Raw genomic sequence first — 17,981 nt, 5'->3', positions numbered from 1 at the left:
CATACACAAGCATCACACAATTCTTATGTACTTACATTTCTAACAGCTGAACTTTGATTATGATGTTGATACTAAAGATTACAATTCATATTTGTTGAGTTCTGGCTAAAGAAATTGTGACGTTGAAGTTGGGAAATGAGGGAATCTAAGACAAAAGATAAACACCGGCGAACGAGCTACATACCTTGTGTCGAACGGACTGGCCAACCAATCGTATTTTATTCAGTGATTTGTAATTTACCAAAATAATCCCTCAAAATCTAACGCTGAGGGCGTAAATCCGTAATTTTGAAAGACCACTGTCACATTTGAACTAAACAATTTGTCAAATTACAAGTAAATGAAGAATGTAAGATTAATTCATAACCGCTTTAAAATTGCATAGCCTCGACACTAACGATATGATATAAGTTACATTAAACATATAAAAGAATGAGTTGAACTACAATAAAGACTCCTAAAAATATCTTGATATGAAACTAAATCGCTTCAGACTTCTTCATAATCATCTCATGACGAGCACGCAACAAGCAAAAATATCTTATAATGATTGTTCATTTTCATCCATCAGTTTGAAAAAATGACAATTGATCATCTATTGCGCGATTTCACGAACATTTATAAAATACACATTTTTCATGCATAAGTAAAATGTTATTTGTAGTGTGCATTCCGTAGCCTATTGGTAGAGAAGCCTCTCTGAAAGTCGTAATTCCCTTCAGATCATGAGTTTGAATCTCCTAATGACGCAGTGTCATCTTAAGTCAAGTGGTACTTGAATTACTTGCACACCGGGTCACCACCAAACCTAGTGGGGTTGAGAGGATTGGTTGGGGACCTCCCGTCCTGCCTATTCTTAAAAAAAAAAAGGTAAAATGCTATTTATATAAAAAATTAAATTATAGATCTTAGTAAGTAAATACATAAGAATTGAGTGGTATTTATATAAATCTTCCAAAATTTAATTAACTTCTAAAAAGTCTTAGACTAGAGGCGAGAGGGAGACGGAGCACAGCAGAGGGCGAACTCCGGTCCCGTGCCAGAAGGCATGAGCTTAATCTAGGGCGAGAGGGAGACGGAGCACAGCAGAGGAAGATGACGTCCCCAAAAGAACCAGCTTCTGATTCACGATTTGCTCGTTCTCATCCCATTAGGTAAATCTTCGATTTCATTTTTCATCCCGATTCCTTACAGTATTTACCCTATGAAATGCTGCAATGGAGATTTTCCAACCAGAAATTCATAATGATTTTTGAGCTTTCATTCATTTTTGAACATTCAATCATTTTGGGAGCTTAGATGCATGGGTTAGCTGAAGAATTTTGTGGGCGTTAGGCGCAGGTTGTTGAATTTTATATATTTTATGATTGTATTTGTCGCACTTGGTTGGTGCATTTCCCTTGTTCGGACTTTCAGACTAAAAAGTTACGTGCCATAAGATTCAGGCTTCTGTTTATAACCATGATAGTTTATAGCTTCTTTAAAACCCTAGATGTACACATGGAGCAAGTTTGAGGGCATGTAAATGCTTAAAGAAGGGCGAGATAGACGGAAATTGGTGTTTTTCTAATTCAAAAATAATGGTTGAGGGGAATTACTTTTTATGGATTGGGATTCACTAGTTTTAAAAGTGTAATACTTCCATGTTCTGTTAACTAATTTGTTATCATTCATAAATGCTTTTAATTTGTTTACTGTTAATACTATTGATATGTTTACTTGAATGCAAATAACTTTGCTGGGTTCTAATAAATGCTTTTAATTTGTTTACTGTTAATACTATTAATATGTTTACTTGAATGCAAATAACTTTGCTGGTTTCTATCTTCTGGACTGCTTTTTACCGAATATCAGTTTATTACTTTTACCTTCACTTTATAGCCAAGTTAGTGAGCAAAGCTTTTTAATAGTTTTTTTTTTTTTTTACTTTTATTATTATTTTTTTTATTTTTGCTGGCCTTTCATATTTCAAGAAGAAATTTAAGTAGCTGAACTTCGAAAATTCTTTAATGGAGTCGTAACTGAGGATCTCTTGTTCAAAATTATTTGTAAAATCTACTATAAATACCCCTAACTCCAAGTTAATTCCATTATCTGTACCTTACATTGTAAAATTTTGTGCAGTGTGAGAGAGAATACCTGATTTTGTTCTAGGCTCCTAGGAGGTGTGAGAGAATAGAAATGGGTGTTAGGGAGGTTGTAGGATTGGTAATGGGAGTGGGAGGATTGGTGGCGGCTGAAATTCGGCGTGAATGGCTACTGGGCAGAGAACTAGAAGCAGGAGAATGACAGTTTTCTGCTGTACATAGGAGGTGGCGACAATCTAAATGTTATTTTTTTACTGCTTGGATGGCTAGACTGGAAGACAATTCTAATCAGGCAATGAAGACATAGCGTGGTTTCAACAACTTAATACACCCATAATTTGTTTAGAAAGAAAGATAAATATTCTATTAGTCTACATGCTTGATTAATAACTTTTTAATTATAGCTTTACCTTGGGTTGCTCATTGCAATTTCAACCTTTATTACAACATATAGATAATTACATCATCAAATAAGGGAACAAATATAATACTACATAAATATTTGTAAATCAAGAATCATTATCATAGATAAACTACTACATATTAGTGATCTCTAATTAAAAGTTGAGGGATTCTTTCAGGTGGCATAAACCTATGTTGATGTACATTATTTGAGAAGAAGAGAAGTTATAGAGGCCTTCGACTAATGCAGATCTCTTATATTAGATTATTTTCTAATGAACATAAATAAATTCATTCAATAATATATCATTATCTCATTGTCTATGAAAACCATGAAATTAGATGACTTTGACACATATTGTATTCTAGCTCAGACATTGCAGGTATCGATGCATTCGTTCTGCAAATACTTCATTAGAGATGTCATGGTTCAATGGTTGTATACAGGAAATTCACTGCTCCTAAGCTCCTTGGAATGAAAAAGAACCAACGTAGACGAGGTTTTTAATCCAAGGTCAATAAAAGACAAACCATTAAAAAGATAAATATGATAAAGAGCAAATGGGTTAAAAAATTACATATGATGACACCTGTAGACTAATAGAATATTTATCTTGCTTTCTAAATTAGTTATGGGTTTATTAAGTTGTTGAAACCACGTTGTGCCTTCATTGTCTGATTGGAGTTGTCTTTCAATTTCGCCATCCAATCATTAAAAAAATGCATATGATAAAGAGCAGAAGGGTTCAATGGAGTAAGGATCCATTGGCATGTCCCTCTTAAATGGATATGTGATCTTCTTTCAAACACTTATTTGCAGTCTTCATTTGATAATTTATTAATTTTACATAATCTTTATATACAATCTAAAGAGATGAGTTGGCATCTCCAACTTCATTTATCATATCATCTTTAGTTTTAATATGAATAATAGAATCGGTGATGAGAACATCTGTATTATCATTCTTCTCTTTCAACAACTCTTCTTTGACTCCAACTTGATTCGTTATGAATTAGTAGCAAGGACATTCACATCATCCTTCTCTCCACTGATTTATGTCTCACAATTATCTTTATGTACAAAACTCTGGACATAATCACTTAGAGCATCTAATTTCTGATCCAATCTCAGTGGATATTGCCTAACTTAAATTGTTTGTTCTTTAGTTCCCTATTACTTGCAAAAATCAACTTCAATAAATAAATAAATAAATAAATAAATAAATAATTGAAGGGCAAATCAACTTCAATAAATAAATAAATAAATAAATAATTGAAGCGAGTATGGATTTACTAGATAAGGGCACCGACTCATCTGTTTTTTGTCTTCCATGGACCTCCTTCGTTTCTTTCTCACTATGGCTACCATACTCACTCATAAAATGTGTAATGTCCTTCTTATTCCTCACTATTCTAACTGAGAGTTACTCACGAGGAGTTTCTACAATTGGCTTAGAAAAGCTCTCTCCTTTAGATATGTGCGCGCGCTAGTGTAGAGCTGACAGTCGCCTACAAACAATTCAATTCAAGTTCAGAAGCTAATTCTCATAGATAATTAACCTAAATTAACATCAATATAATAATTTTCATACAACTTATATCAAGAAGGGTAAATTATCTTTTCTTGTGAGCACTTTGGTGCTATTTCAGCTCAACATGTTTGGTGTTCTCTTTCCATGTTACTCTTTACAAGTTTTCGCTAATTTGAGGATGGTCTCATAAGTCCAGTGCTGCAATAAAATATCTTGTTCAGTCATAATATATTGGGATTGGGATTTTTTAGGGCATTTCCCTTAAAATATATTTTATCCAAATTCTACCTTTTCAAAATCCTCTCACATGATAGCTTTTCGATATGTATTTAATGAATGCTTATTCATCTTCAACTGATGCAAAGTATCTAATAATATAGCAATATAATTCTCATGATTGAACAAGCAGACATTAATAAAAAAGCTTAGATTTAATTTTCCTCTATCATTCCACTCAATGCACTCACTCATACATTTTTTAGATCTATATTTTTAAAATTATTACCACCGTCTAGGTAGTTACCAACTAGTATGTTGCTTCTGTTCATCTCTGTAAGCCTCTTTTTAGATGAGAAATCATCAAACTCCAACTCAATAATAAGGGCAAATATTCCAATCCAAATTTAGTTGGGCATGTTGTATCTGATAATACAGATACGACATGCCTAACTAAATTTGGTACAATGCTGCACTCACCCCGAGTAACATTAAGAAAGGTCTTAAATGAATATAGAAGATTGATAACTGTAAACTGTTGTTGAAGGTTGACAATCTAGCCAAAGATGCAGTTCATCTATGGATCATGCTGGAAAGCCTGATCTAAAGATTGAAGATTGCACAAGATCATCGCTCGATTAGGGGTTGATGGTTATGATGTTTTGACACAAGTTGTGCCAAATCAATTGGTAGAACGAAATATTCATGATGCCTAGGGGACAAAGAAATTCACGAGAATGCTAGAAGAATTCTTTATTCCATTGAATTATAGAATAAGTTTAGGATTATTTATTAGTGGAGAGAACAAATCCATTCTTTTATTGCAACATATCAGATTTAAGCCAGAAAATAAGTGAATACTAAATAATATGGATTTTGGTTATAACCACTCAAAAACCACTAAAAAGAGCCATGAATCCCTTACTCCACATGCTCCCATAAATACAGTAATATTCAAATTTCAACACATTCTATTATAAACATTTTATCACCTGCTCATGACGCCTTAGTTTCTTTTATTCTCTTTTTCATCAGTAGGAGTTAATAATTTTATATTTTAGATAGCTTACTTTTTCAAGTTTTTCCTATGCTAACGTGTGCATAATTTTTGCATTAGGCTGCTTTACTTTCTCAATAGAATTTCCAGAAGTATTATTTCATTATTCACATTCATTGTTTTGTAATAGCTTTTTTTGTATTTTTTTTTTGTGTTAGAATATCCTTGATTGATAGATTTTTCACTAGCTACTAATGATGTTCCACCAAATTCTTCTCTTGCAGGCAGACTCCATTGCAAGTAATACATGTTCTAGGAAACTTCATGAGAATATGGTCTGTTTATGCTTTATACCACCACCTTTCCCGTAAAGGAGATTCTGTTATACTCTTCATTTTCAGCTGTTTGGTTCCAGCTTCCATCATATTTTTGTTGTTGCAAAAGCCTTGGAAAGGGAGGCCGTTACCGAATTCACAGGTCTGTGTGGGCCATTTAATTCCAAGAAATTCCTTTTTATATTTGTACAACATTTTTTTGAAGAAACAATCTAAAATTGCAATTATGTGAATTTCAGTGTTTTTTTTCTTTCAGGTTGTACCTACAATCATAAATGGAGCAATAATGGCCCTATTCTTGATTTTGTGGGGAAAAGGTCTTTTGTCTTGTGGTCCACTTATGTAAGTGTGCTATCCCATGTTCGAAATATGACATTCTATCAATGTGTATTTTGACAAACAAATCTAATAACTTCAACAATCAAATTTACATATTATACTTTAATATGGTGATTTTTTTATTATCTACTAGGATATATACAAAAAATATGCCTTATTTGGTATGTTCATTTTTGAGAGAAGTATCAAAATTGTTGCTCGACAATTTATGGGGGACATTTTTATTCTCGTATTATATAAAATGTCTAATTTAGTCATTAAACTCTCAAAATAGGACCCAAAATAGTTGTCATTAAAAGTAATACAAATTGAAATTAATGGATGTTGTTACATGAGGACATAATAGGAATTCACATCTTAAAGTTCTTACAAATTCTAACGAATGACTTTATGTTTGGATATTCAGTAGAAAGTTTATTAATAGTAATTTCTATATTTGATAATGTACATTCATAATGCGTCAGCACGAATCTCAAAGAAATTGTATGGCCTGGAAGACGTGCGGTCAAAGATGACCCACTAGAAGTCAAATGTCACATCAACGTGAAGCGGGACCATGAAATCGAATTCTTAAACAAGACCTCTTTAAGAAAGTGCACAAGATCAGTTAAACAATAACCCCTCAAGACAAGGACCAAGGAAGGAGAGCCGCCTAGCTCCTCAAACGGACAACATGAGTTATCTCAGAAAGAATCTCAAGGTCCTTCAAAGCTACCAACACCCAATGTTGCACCAACACAAATCTCCCTAACGACTTTCTTGTTGAAGGGGTGGAGCTACCTGTCGGATTACGGTAAAGTGTCCTCTGCCTGATAGCCTAGCCTCACCTTGTCAACAGGGATGTCGTCTAAAGAGAGCAACTACTCGTTGGATCAGGATAGTCGATCGACCAAAAGTCCATAACTTGGCCGATTGAATGTTCATGGCTTGACCAACCGAAGGTCAATAGCATGACTGATCGAAGGTTTATACTGCGGATGATCGAAGAACCATACCAGCCTGATGAAAAAATCCTCTGTTCGATCAACTAAAGGCCCACGATTCGACCGACCGAAAGTCCATAGTCCGACAAATCAAAGACTATTAGATAAACCAACCAAAAACTCCAGCCTTAAATGATTGAAGGATGTGACAACCAAATCAGATATCATTTTGTATTTTTATCCATTCATTTATTTATTTATGACCAAAATACTCCATGAAGTCCTTACTTCAAATAGGCGTAAGCAGGTAATTGTATCCTTCTCCCTCCCAAGTGTATAAATAGGTGGTTATTTTACAGCAAAAGACTAATGGACTATTCAAACTAATCTTGTCTCTCTCTCTCTCTCTCTCTCTCTCTCTCTCTCTCTCTCTCTCTCTCACACACACACACACACACACTTTCCTACACTATCCTTGGATGTGCTTTACAGGACAAACTTAGATTCAACATTTCAATTTTATGTGTTAATTTCCTCATGGAGTGTCTGAAAATTAAGTAATTGATGATGAGAATATTACCATTGATGATGAGAATATTACCAATACATTACATTATCCCAAGCAATGTAAGCAGGAAATTGGATTTTAAAAAAATTTCAAGATAGATGTAAATTCCTAAAATACTATCATTTTCACAACTTTCCGTTAATTTTAATTTGAAATTCTATTACTTATAATGACATGAATATTTTTGCTCATATTTTAAGAGGCAGATGCTAAATTGGACTTTATGTAGTTTATGATTAAAATAGCCCCTCATAAATAGTCGCGGGATTATTTTGGTCCTTCTCTCATTAGTTTCTTTGATGTAAATCTTCAAGCTTTATAGTGTTGGAGACTCTTTGCCATCCTAACAATTGGCTTTCATGTGTGTGCTAATTGCTTTATTACTTTGTGTGTATATGGGGCAGTACCTTGTATAAATGATTATAATTTCATCAATATTTGTATGCTGTGTTTTTAACATGTGATTAGCATTAGAAATTGGCTTATCCCATTGCAGCTGCAGATTTACTGAAGCATGAGCTCTTTGTGCCAGTTAGCATGTAGAAATATTTACATATGCTCACCTTTTACCAATTTGGAAATGGAAAAGAATTAATAAGCTTACTGAGTCATAAAAGCATGCGCTTATTAAGCATTGAGGCTCATAAAATAAATAACAAGCATGCAATTAGATTTTTTTTAAATCTAAATACGCATAATGGTTCACCATTGTAATAAGCTTGGGCGTGAAGATTTTAATAAGAATTTCTCTTTGTCCAAAACTCCTTTCTTTCCTCTCATATTTTCCTGCTGTAAAGGCACTTTAACTAACTTTAATCCCCTAGAGAATAAAATCCCTTTCATCAGCTTGTTGCCAATCTTAGAAGATTCCAGAGGGTAAGCACTAAACTTTATGTCTGTCATGGATATTTTCCTCAAAGTAAGGCTATAAGCCTTTAGTTTGAGCAGAGCGCCTAAACTGCAGACTTCCAAGGGAGGTATGATCAATGAGAGACAACAAGAAGCCTACAAATCTACAATGTTGTTGAGATAATATATGAAAAGAAGCCTACAAATCTACAATGTTGTTGAGATAATATATGAATTTGTTAAGTTATTTGGGTTTTCACATGATTACAATAGGAATGATGAACTTAACTCCAAAGAAGGCCTATAAATTAACAATGTTGCTTAGATAGTCTAGGAATCTGTGTAGTTATTTGGGTGTTTTCGGAAGGAATGGTGGTTAAAGTTCATTATAGTTGATATGGAGTAGATGCTTGTTAGGAAGAGCTTGAGTGCCACCTTGAACTTAAAAAACTTGGGTACGATTTCTATATTTGACACTGAAGATGGGTGAGTTGTCATTCATTCCATCTATTAATGAGTTACAAAGATAATTCTTGGCCCCAAAATTTAAAATTTCCAATGTGATGCGGTCCTCCTCACCAATCACATAGAACTAGTCGTGGAGTTGTTTTCAATTTGAGAACATTTGGGTAGAACAGCCTTCTCAAATTCTCTAAATCTCAATCTGCCCTTGGTCATTTGTTCCATTTTCCAATATCGAAAAGAACTCGTGCCACTTTGGCTTAAAAACCATTAATAAACTTTGTGAATTGGAAAGAATCCTATTAGTATATGTAAATTAGGTTGATAGATCAATTGAACATTGAATATTTTACAGACATATGTAATCAAATTTAAATGTTTTTCCTACCTTATATGATATTGATGCATCGAAAGAATGATAAAAAATATTAGATGATAGGAAGAATAGAAGGGCACTGGCTTGGCTAAATAGATGACTTCCTTCAGAAGTGTTGCATTGCTAGAATTTTTTTATAAAGGCATTTGCATACATACCATACAATTCTTTTGTATTTACATATCTAACATTTAAACTTTCATATTTACATGCATACCACTCAAATCTTTGGCATCGCATTAAAAATACCACTTTCACTATCTTTTTAAAAATGAAATACACCTTTCAATGCAGAAATTTTTTAATACCAAATTGTTATAAATGTAAATATCAAAATTTAGGCGTTAGATATGTAAATACATAAGAATTGTGTGGCATGAATTGAATTACTCCTTTTTTATATTTTCAACTACTTTGTGTAGTCTTTTTATTTTCATATGATTTTCCCTCCATGTTTATGTGTTATGCATATATTTCATGTGTTTTAGGAGAGAGAGTTGGTTATACGAGTGTGTTGATCTCATATATATTGTTTTTTTAAATTTGTCTTGTGTAGCACTTTTTTTATCTTTTTTTTTGTTATTTCACTTGTAACACAAAGTCAATTGAGCATGTCCTACATAAAAATAGTAAGGTACAGAGATGAATCAACTCAAAATCAATCGTTTTGATGTGATTTGAAATTGAACATGTATACACATAAACCCATTTAACAATTTTAAAAACTTTTTAATGTTAAATGACTTGATATAATGCAATAAATTGCTGCAAACAAGTTCAAGGGCAGCATTACTATCTTATCACTCTAACCAAAATCTCGCTTTCCCATCCTTTTTCCTTTGAAATTTCTTCCATCAATTATATTAACCGAAGTTTTTTATTTACTCTTTTTTAGTACGCTTTTGGCAGAGTATGCTGGAGCTGTGCTTGGAGTTCTATCTGCATTATTTTATGGAAGGAGAGTTAGCGTTTGGAAGAAGGTATTTTTTTATTTAACATAGAATTGATTTCTTAGCCTGCATGTCATCTTCTTTACTCAGTAAATCCTTATCTTGCTAATAGCAGCAAGCTTTCTGGTATGGCTACTAATTTCTATTTTGCTGCTTTGTTAAGTTTGTTTGAACAAGCCATGTTTTGTTGGAGCATTTGCATAGATAGCACACAATTCTTATGTCTTTCCATATCTCTTGCCTAAACTTTCATATTTAGTCACATAGCACCCAAATCCTTAATATCACATATAAGATGCCACTACTACCAGTTTTTAAAAGTGAAATACATATTTCCATGCATAGGTTTAAAGCTCCCAAAGTCCAAAGTACCATGTATGTAAATATGAAAGTTTTGGTGTGAGATATGTAAATATTTAAGAATTGTGTGCTATGAATGTAAATTTCTCTATGTTGTATTGCGAGTGTAAGATGAAATATCATACTGATACACTGTATTGAAGATTCTTGCGTTAGTACTCACTTCATAAATAGAAACTATGATGCTTCTGCTGCTTAGTATTCATCTACCCTTTTCTTATTTCTCTAAATGAAGACTTTTGTGGAATTCAATTATCAAAATTATCTTCGCTTCATTGTAGTAAGATTTTGGTAAATTATAATAGACCATCCGTCTGGTTTCTATTTATAAGATGAATTTTAACAGCTATTACATGGTTTTATTGTTTTCCAGGCTTCCTTATAGATTATATTTGCTCTCATAAAAGATTCATGGTTTCATCTTGTATAGGTCGGTGGACTTCTCGCAATGTCAGTATCATTTTATCTTTTATCTATTGGTTGGGCGACACGCACTTACTCACCATTCTGTATCCAATAAATTGCGAAATAATTGACTGTTTTATTAGTCAAATGTTTCCTATCAAAGAAGTGAATTTTTGTTGTAAATATCAACTTTTATTTGTTTCTTGCATATAATAATATTTAGTTTTCCAATAATAAATTAGGCTTGACTTGATATTCATAGATAGTGTCGGTTCAGAGCGAGTGGATCAAGCTAAGCAATCCTCAGGATTCAAAGCAATGGCAGTGCCCATCTTGGCTGGTATCTTGTCAGCTTTGAGAAGAGTGATGGCACGTCGAGTTTCACTCAAGGTTTTTTGTAATTTTTAAAATTATTTGGTTGTAACTTGTAGCTGGAAGCTTCACCATTTTTTTGCGTTTATGAAAGCATAAAAGTTAAATATTTTTCTTGAAAATAAATAGAATCAGCTTAAAAGGCGACTTCATGCAATTACTGTTGCCTCGGCTGCTTGTTTTATTTTTCCTCTGGCCATGTGGGATACAATCTTAGTAAGTCTATGTTTTTGTTCTGCTTGTAATGCAAATGTTTATTTTGTAAATTTACTTTTCATTTGGCTTTTACGTCATTTATGGTAGTTTTCATTGGTCAAATATCCAGGGCTCAGAGTCCAACGGCATTTCCGACTTACAGTTTACGAGTTGGGCATTCTTGAGCACAATCATTTTTGGAACAGTGCTTGTATTTTACATTGACAATTTAGCCGAGGAAAGGTGACGTGAACTGTTATATGCTTTGCTTGTATGTTTATCTGATTTAATTTTACATCATTCTTTTAATGTGGTCTTTATTACATTTTGTTATGTGCATGAACTATTCGTGAATTCATTAGCAAGTTGATCCCGCTATTTAAGTGATGGTAATTGAATTCCTCCTATAGTCATTCAGATATTTTGGCTGATTAATATTTTAGCTCATAGTAATAAAAAAAATCTATTCTGCACTCTATACACGTGTGCATGCATGCACACACACTTAGCTCATAGTAATAAAAAAAATCTATTCTGCACTGTATACAGGTGTGCATGCATGCACACACACTATGAGAAGGAGAGAGAGAGAGAGAGAGAGAGAGAGAGAGAGAGAGAGAGTTGAGGATGAATTTTGTAATTGAGATTATTTTTAAAGATATATGAATGGAGCCCAAAAGATTGCAACATGAGTAAAATATCATGCAAAAAAATGAAATGTCTGAGTAACAAAATATGTTACGAGGAATCCAGATTTTACTTCTTTCAGCCTAACTGCTTAGGTCAATGTCCAAGCATCAGCAGTTGAGAGTTTTTAGTCATTTATAAGATGGGGAATGCGCTCATTATCTGCACGGGTCATGAGGCGTTAATTTAGTCATTTATAAGATGGGGAATGCGCTCATTATTTGCACGGGTCATGATTTTTGAACAATCAGAGCATGTTCAAGGGTATGAGATGCCTCCTAGGTGGAGTTTCACTCTCCTTTTCATAGTGCTCAAACACATAATTAGGAGTCTGAATAAGGAAGTTGATATGTTGAGGCGTTGCCACTTATTGGTTACCACTATACGGTGCAAGATAGTTGGTTTTGAGGTGTTGAAGGATTTGAATGTCATTGATGAGGACTTTCATGAGATTTGGACTCGTTGCCTAGGCAAATTGTAATAACAATATCATAGACCTGATGGTTATCTATTCTTCTAGAATTTGTTGTGTATTCCTAAGAGTTCTCTTAGGGAGTTTATTTTACAATAGTGTCATAATAGAGCTATAACTGAACATTTTGGTAGGGATAAGACTCTTCTCCCGATGAAAAAGAATTTCTGTTGGCATAAACCATACTCCATATGATATGTCATCTAGCTAAGGCCAGAGAGCTAAGATAGGTCTTCATATGCTGCTACATATTGCAAAGCTACATTGGGTGAAGAGCACGAACTTCATTGCACATCTCTTATAAACTGAATTGTGCAAGGATTTAGTTATCGTAGTGGTGGATCCTTTGTTCAGGATGGCACATTTCATACCTTTGTCGTGAGACAATGAATGCTTCACATATTACTGGTCTGTATTTCAGGGTGATAATATGTCATCTTGGTTGTTTAGGACTATCATTTTATAATGGAACTTGAAATTTCCGAATCACTTTTGGAGGACCTTATGGGTAAGCTTGGTATAGTTCAATTCAAGAGCACATTCTCAAATTGATAGATAGAGCTGATAAATCGTAGTTTGGGAAAACTCATGAGGTGTTTTATGGAAAAAAAAAAAATTATAAGGCAGTGTGATTTTATTCTTCCTCGGAATTTACTTGCGACATGCTCACTAGTCAGTTTATAGGTCGCAACCTTTTGGAGGTAGTTTATGGGAGAACTCCCCTCACTCCTTTAGAGTTGATCGTTATATTCCCAAGCATTGAATCTGGTGTTGATGTAGAGATCAGAGTAAAGGAAATTCAGGCTTTGCAATGAGCAGGTAAAAAGAAAGATTACTAAGCAAAATGCTAAGTTTTAGAAGCTGGAAAATAAGTTCAAGAAAACTATGTTTTTAAGGAAAGTGACTTGGTGTGTATTAGATTGAAGGAGAGATTTCTTGCAGGACTATTTAGAAAGCTCAAGACTAGAGTTGACAATCTATTCAGAATGATTAAGAAGATCAATAATAATGCATACAAAATTAATCTGTCGAGAGACTATAATATTCCTACTACCTTTTGATGTTTCTAACTTGTCTCCTTACAAATATCAGAATCTTTTAGAGACAAAGGCGAAACCCTCTTATTTGGAGAAAGTGGTGTCGGAGCATCCCATGTGTAGAAACTGCAGAAGCATCTTGATTGGGCGAGATGTAGTAAGAATGGGATTTCTTGACCTGTGAAAGCTTTAGCGGGAGATTTCCTGCTAATTGAATTGCAGCAGGGCTTTTGGCTCTATTTACTTTATTTTAATTTATAATTAGGGTTTAATTTCTTTTTCTAATATAAGTATTGGAGACATTTGATTGCGGTTTATGTATTTAGATATTATTTTCTTTAATTTCTACCTAACGTAGTGTTTTATCATGTGTTCTCATGCAAGTGGTGTGTTTGTAGCTTGTTCAAGTTTAGGTAGTGGTTCTCCATTGACTTTTGTGCTCGCTGGTATTGTTTTTGGTTCTTCTCCGTTCAGTTTTCAACCTGGACACTAGCTATACCCCTTTAATCCCCTTATAATTTCCGCTTACTTTACTTATTCTCTTCCTCTTACTATTCCACAACCTCTCATCACTAGTTATAATCCTTAAAAATCTTCTAGGAATCCTAGAACGGTGTCACAAATATAAAATAAAATTGATAGAGCCATTACCTGCCTAACTTATAAGAACTGTGAGTCCCCATCATGGATCCGATGAGGCCCTTCAATTTTTTGAGTAATTGAAATACATTCTCTAGTTCACGAGCTCTCATCGAATGTCCCATTGGGGCCCTTTGACCCTGTTTTTAGTATGGTAAAAATTTACAAGTTATACACCATTTTAAATGAAACTGAAATTAAAAATAAGTACTTTTACATGTTATAAAACATACCTTTCAATATTTACGATTTGTTCATCATTCTTGTTCTTAAAGTTCAACTTTGGTATTCAAACTTTCATTATAACACGGGCACACTCAAATTAAACTAAATTTTGAATAATTTTTCTCATAATCTCTTCAATTGTCATATATCTGTAGGAATGAATTCAAGAAGAAAGGGCCAACGGCCCATCATCAAATTGGCATTAAATCATTCTTATTTCTACATCACTTAAATTCCATTTCAATTCAATTTTTAGTTTAAGGCAGCTTTCATAAAATTCGATCTTGTCAGTCTAGAAATATTTTTAATTTTATATTTAAGTCTTTCATAGTAACAAACTGCTAGCTGTTCCATTGAAGCTTGAAATACTTTTAAGAAATTTTGGGGCTAATTCCAACATTGTTTACATTTTAATTTTAACTTTTGCATTTTAACTTTTGAGTTGATTTATGTGTGTTGGTGAGTGGTTGGGCGTGGGGCAGGAGAAAAAGGGCTCTAGTATGCATATTCTGATTTATTTTAATTGGCATTTTTAACCTTATAATTACCATCAGTTTAAGCTATATGTTGGGTCTTATTGATTAAAAATTCACAGATATACAGGGATCATCTAATTTGGACCTCAAAGTTCTGCTTTATGTTTTTCTTACCATGCATTAGAGATCCTTTTGGGTTCTTCATGTCCTTTTGATATCTTTCCCAATTTGCAGATTGCATCTTGTTTTCTCCTCTCCAAGACATTTAATGGTTGCTACAGGCTGTATCATCGTTATGGAGATGTCATATAAAATGGATTTCTCTCTTTTGGGGTTTCTGATTTGCTCTTCGGTTCTCGCATTTGGTATAAATCATTTTCACAATTTTTGTATTCTTCCTTGCTTTCTAATTTGCTAAATGTTAAAAATATGCATTATCGTTCCTTTCATTACAGTTTCTATTACTTATTTGTTGAAGAAACGTGTAATTATTCACTTTATAAATTGTTGAAATATTTATTGAAATAAATGTGTTGCTTGTTCTCACAATCTTGGTGCTACGAAGACAACGACGACCACAACAACAACAAAACTTTATCCCACCAAGTGTGGTCGGTGTACATGAATTGTTTTTCTCCCTTGCGTCCTATTGAGTGTCATAAAATTTAAAATAAAGTATTTTGGATTTTCTTAATATGATCTTTTTTTTTTTTTTTGCACGTGTTAAACACAGTAATCTTGTACTATGATTACTCTACTTCAGTGTTTCTGAAACTATCAAAAATTGACAATTTTCTAGGTATTTTTGAAGCAACTTCTTTGGAGCGTTTGAGGAGAAGCTCTGTAGATGCTCAGGAAACATCTGATGGTAACTTTGAGCACAATTTACAGATGTCACCACTTCCGACTTGATGTATGTTGTTATATAGCATCTTTCTATTATTCAAACTGATCATATTTCATGTACAAAGTTATTTTACATTAAAGTTACCTTATTTCATTCATTTCTATGCTGTGCAATTAAGCTCTTATTTACCCACTTCTAGAGTGATGTTCATACTTAGATTCCTGGATATTTTATGTTCATTAGGTTCTTCCTCTAAATTTAAGTCATTGCGCTTTTCTTTGCAAGTGCATATGTAAATAAATCACTTGAACTGGACTCATTCATTAATCAACCTTTTACTATCCTACTTTGGGTTTATTTATTTTTTGTATATTGAAAGCATATTTTAGAATGTGAAAAATAAAAACAGAAAATAAGTAATCCCCCAAACCAGCCCTTATTGTGCTAAAAAAAATACAATTTTTTTTTAAATACTAAAAATATCTTAAAAGGAATTATTAACTATTTTGAAAAAATGAAAATTTAATTTTTAAAAATAATAGTGAACAACAAGTTTTAACAACAAGATAGAAAAAAAAATATAACCGCACAAATGATCCCCAATATACATATATATATATATAACAGTACAAAAAATTCCAAACGACCACACTTCGAACTTTGCTTAAAACTCCACTCCACAACTCTAAGAAATTTATTCGGGGCAAGGGAGGGAAGTCATGTTCCTCATTTTATTCATTTTGTATACCTTAAAACTCGTTGAACGGAGAAAATATTACATAAATTGAACGACAACATGAATTTTATCATACTGTGCGTTTAACAGTATGATACAATTTACACCATCATCTGCACATCCGTTGTCGGGACATTTTCTCCTTTGAATGGAATGGGTAGCATTTTTAGAATATAAAGACAAACACCTAATAGGAATATAATAAACGCTAATCATCAAAATAACCATTAAGAGGGACATTTTCTCCTTTGAATGGAATGGGTAGCATTTGTAGAATATAAAGAAAATAAAAGATGATATAAGATGTCATCCAGAAATAAGTACAGATTAAGAAAAACATTGAAGGAATTAATCACAAAAATAACCAGTAAGACACAACAAGATGATATCAGATGTAATTCAGAAATAAGTGCAGATTACGAAGAACATTGAAGGATTTTCATAATAATCCAACTAAAAAAATAAAATAACAACTGTGCATTACTAGCAGCGCTATTCTTTTCATAATGGTCATTTTCAATGGCTAACATGAAAGCAAAAGAACAGGGAATGGTTGCCACAAAAAGAAAAAAAGATAGATAAGCCTTCAGGATCGTTGGATTTTATTTAAGGTCTGCACGAATTTCATCGCCTGGCATGATCTCTGTATCTCCATGGTGAGCTTGGGGGCACCTGAGAAGGGACAAGAATAAGATTTTAATGCTTAACATTCTCCAAAGTCTGAATCATATAAAATGGAAACAAAATAAAACTTTATTTGTCTAAAACAAACGAAATATACATAATCTATATATACACAGATAGATTATGTATATTAAAAAAATGGCCGGAGGCTATATCCAAGCCTCCAACCACTCCTAATGTGCCTAACCAATCGAGTGTCGCCAAGGCTCCCGTCGCCATAAGGGATTTGAACCCCCGACCTAAGGGGTCTTACACCAAGGATGCCAACCACCAGGCTCGGGCATAAATTAAGAATATAATTAATAATTAATTTTCTTGATGTATAATTAATTATTAATAATGATAAATATTATGTTAATTAAAATTTCTAACAAAAATATTGTTTAAAATTGACCCAAACATAGTATCTTTTCTAAGTGAAACCTCCATATTTGAACCCGAAAATTTGGCGTCCCACATACTTGACATCCTAGCAAACAAAGAAGAAATAACTGACGAAGGTGCAACATGATATTGCATAAATTAAAACCCTAATTAAAAATTAATTATCCTAAATATTAAATGATTAATAATACATAAAACTAATTAATATTAAGCACTAGATTGATAAAATTTCTCCCCAAATGCTACCTACATGCACCCAAAATTTAAAAACATGTAAACCTCAGACTAAAAAAACAGTTACAAAATTAATTAAAAAATATGACAAAAATCATTGATATATTGATTTAATTTATTAATGATAAAGACAAATCTCCATTTTAAATACTGTTATAAAATAAATGAACCCTAGAGAACAAAGTGAGGAAA

The 17,981-nt window shown here is 33.0% G+C and overlaps 2 protein-coding genes across 5 annotated transcripts in view; one reads left to right on the top strand and one right to left on the bottom strand.

Moving 5' to 3' along the window:
- Positions 1-982: 982 nt before the first annotated feature.
- Positions 983-15,906, top strand: LOC110030213. The gene is made up of 10 exons (XM_020732815.1): positions 983-1,154; positions 5,519-5,711; positions 5,826-5,911; positions 9,982-10,066; positions 10,827-10,905; positions 11,064-11,191; positions 11,303-11,389; positions 11,499-11,611; positions 15,139-15,269; positions 15,704-15,906. Exons 1-10 carry the CDS (start codon positions 1,096-1,098, stop codon positions 15,814-15,816), a joined length of 1,074 nt encoding a protein of 357 aa, XP_020588474.1. The 5' UTR covers positions 983-1,095; the 3' UTR covers positions 15,817-15,906.
- Positions 15,907-17,092: 1,186 nt separating this feature from the next.
- The window catches only part of LOC110030188 (KH domain-containing protein At4g18375-like), a 38,062-nt gene continuing 37,173 nt past the window's right edge, over positions 17,093-17,981 (bottom strand). For all 4 annotated transcript variants that reach the window (XM_020732787.1, XM_020732789.1, XM_020732788.1 and 1 more), the window contains one exon: positions 17,093-17,159. In XM_020732787.1, coding sequence (XP_020588446.1) covers positions 17,112-17,159 — 48 coding nt within the window. In that variant the 3' untranslated portion in view covers positions 17,093-17,111. The remainder of the gene's footprint in view (positions 17,160-17,981) is intronic.

Source organism: Phalaenopsis equestris, unplaced genomic scaffold (genome assembly GCF_001263595.1).
Source record: "Phalaenopsis equestris unplaced genomic scaffold, ASM126359v1 Scaffold000672, whole genome shotgun sequence".
NCBI lineage: Eukaryota > Viridiplantae > Streptophyta > Magnoliopsida > Asparagales > Orchidaceae > Phalaenopsis > Phalaenopsis equestris.
The sequence above is the reverse complement of the archived record's forward strand: the minus strand, read 5'-3'. Positions and strand labels throughout refer to the sequence as shown.

Coding starts and splice junctions, on each gene's coding strand:
- LOC110030213 (XM_020732815.1), top strand. CDS start 1,096: ATGACGTCCCCAAAAGAACCAGCTTCTGATTCACGATTTGCTCGTTCT. Junction 5,912..9,981: donor TTGTCTTGTGGTCCACTTAT/GTAAGTGTGCTA, acceptor ACTCTTTTTTAG/TACGCTTTTGGCAGAGTATG. Junction 10,906..11,063: donor ACGCACTTACTCACCATTCT/GTATCCAATAAA, acceptor TGATATTCATAG/ATAGTGTCGGTTCAGAGCGA.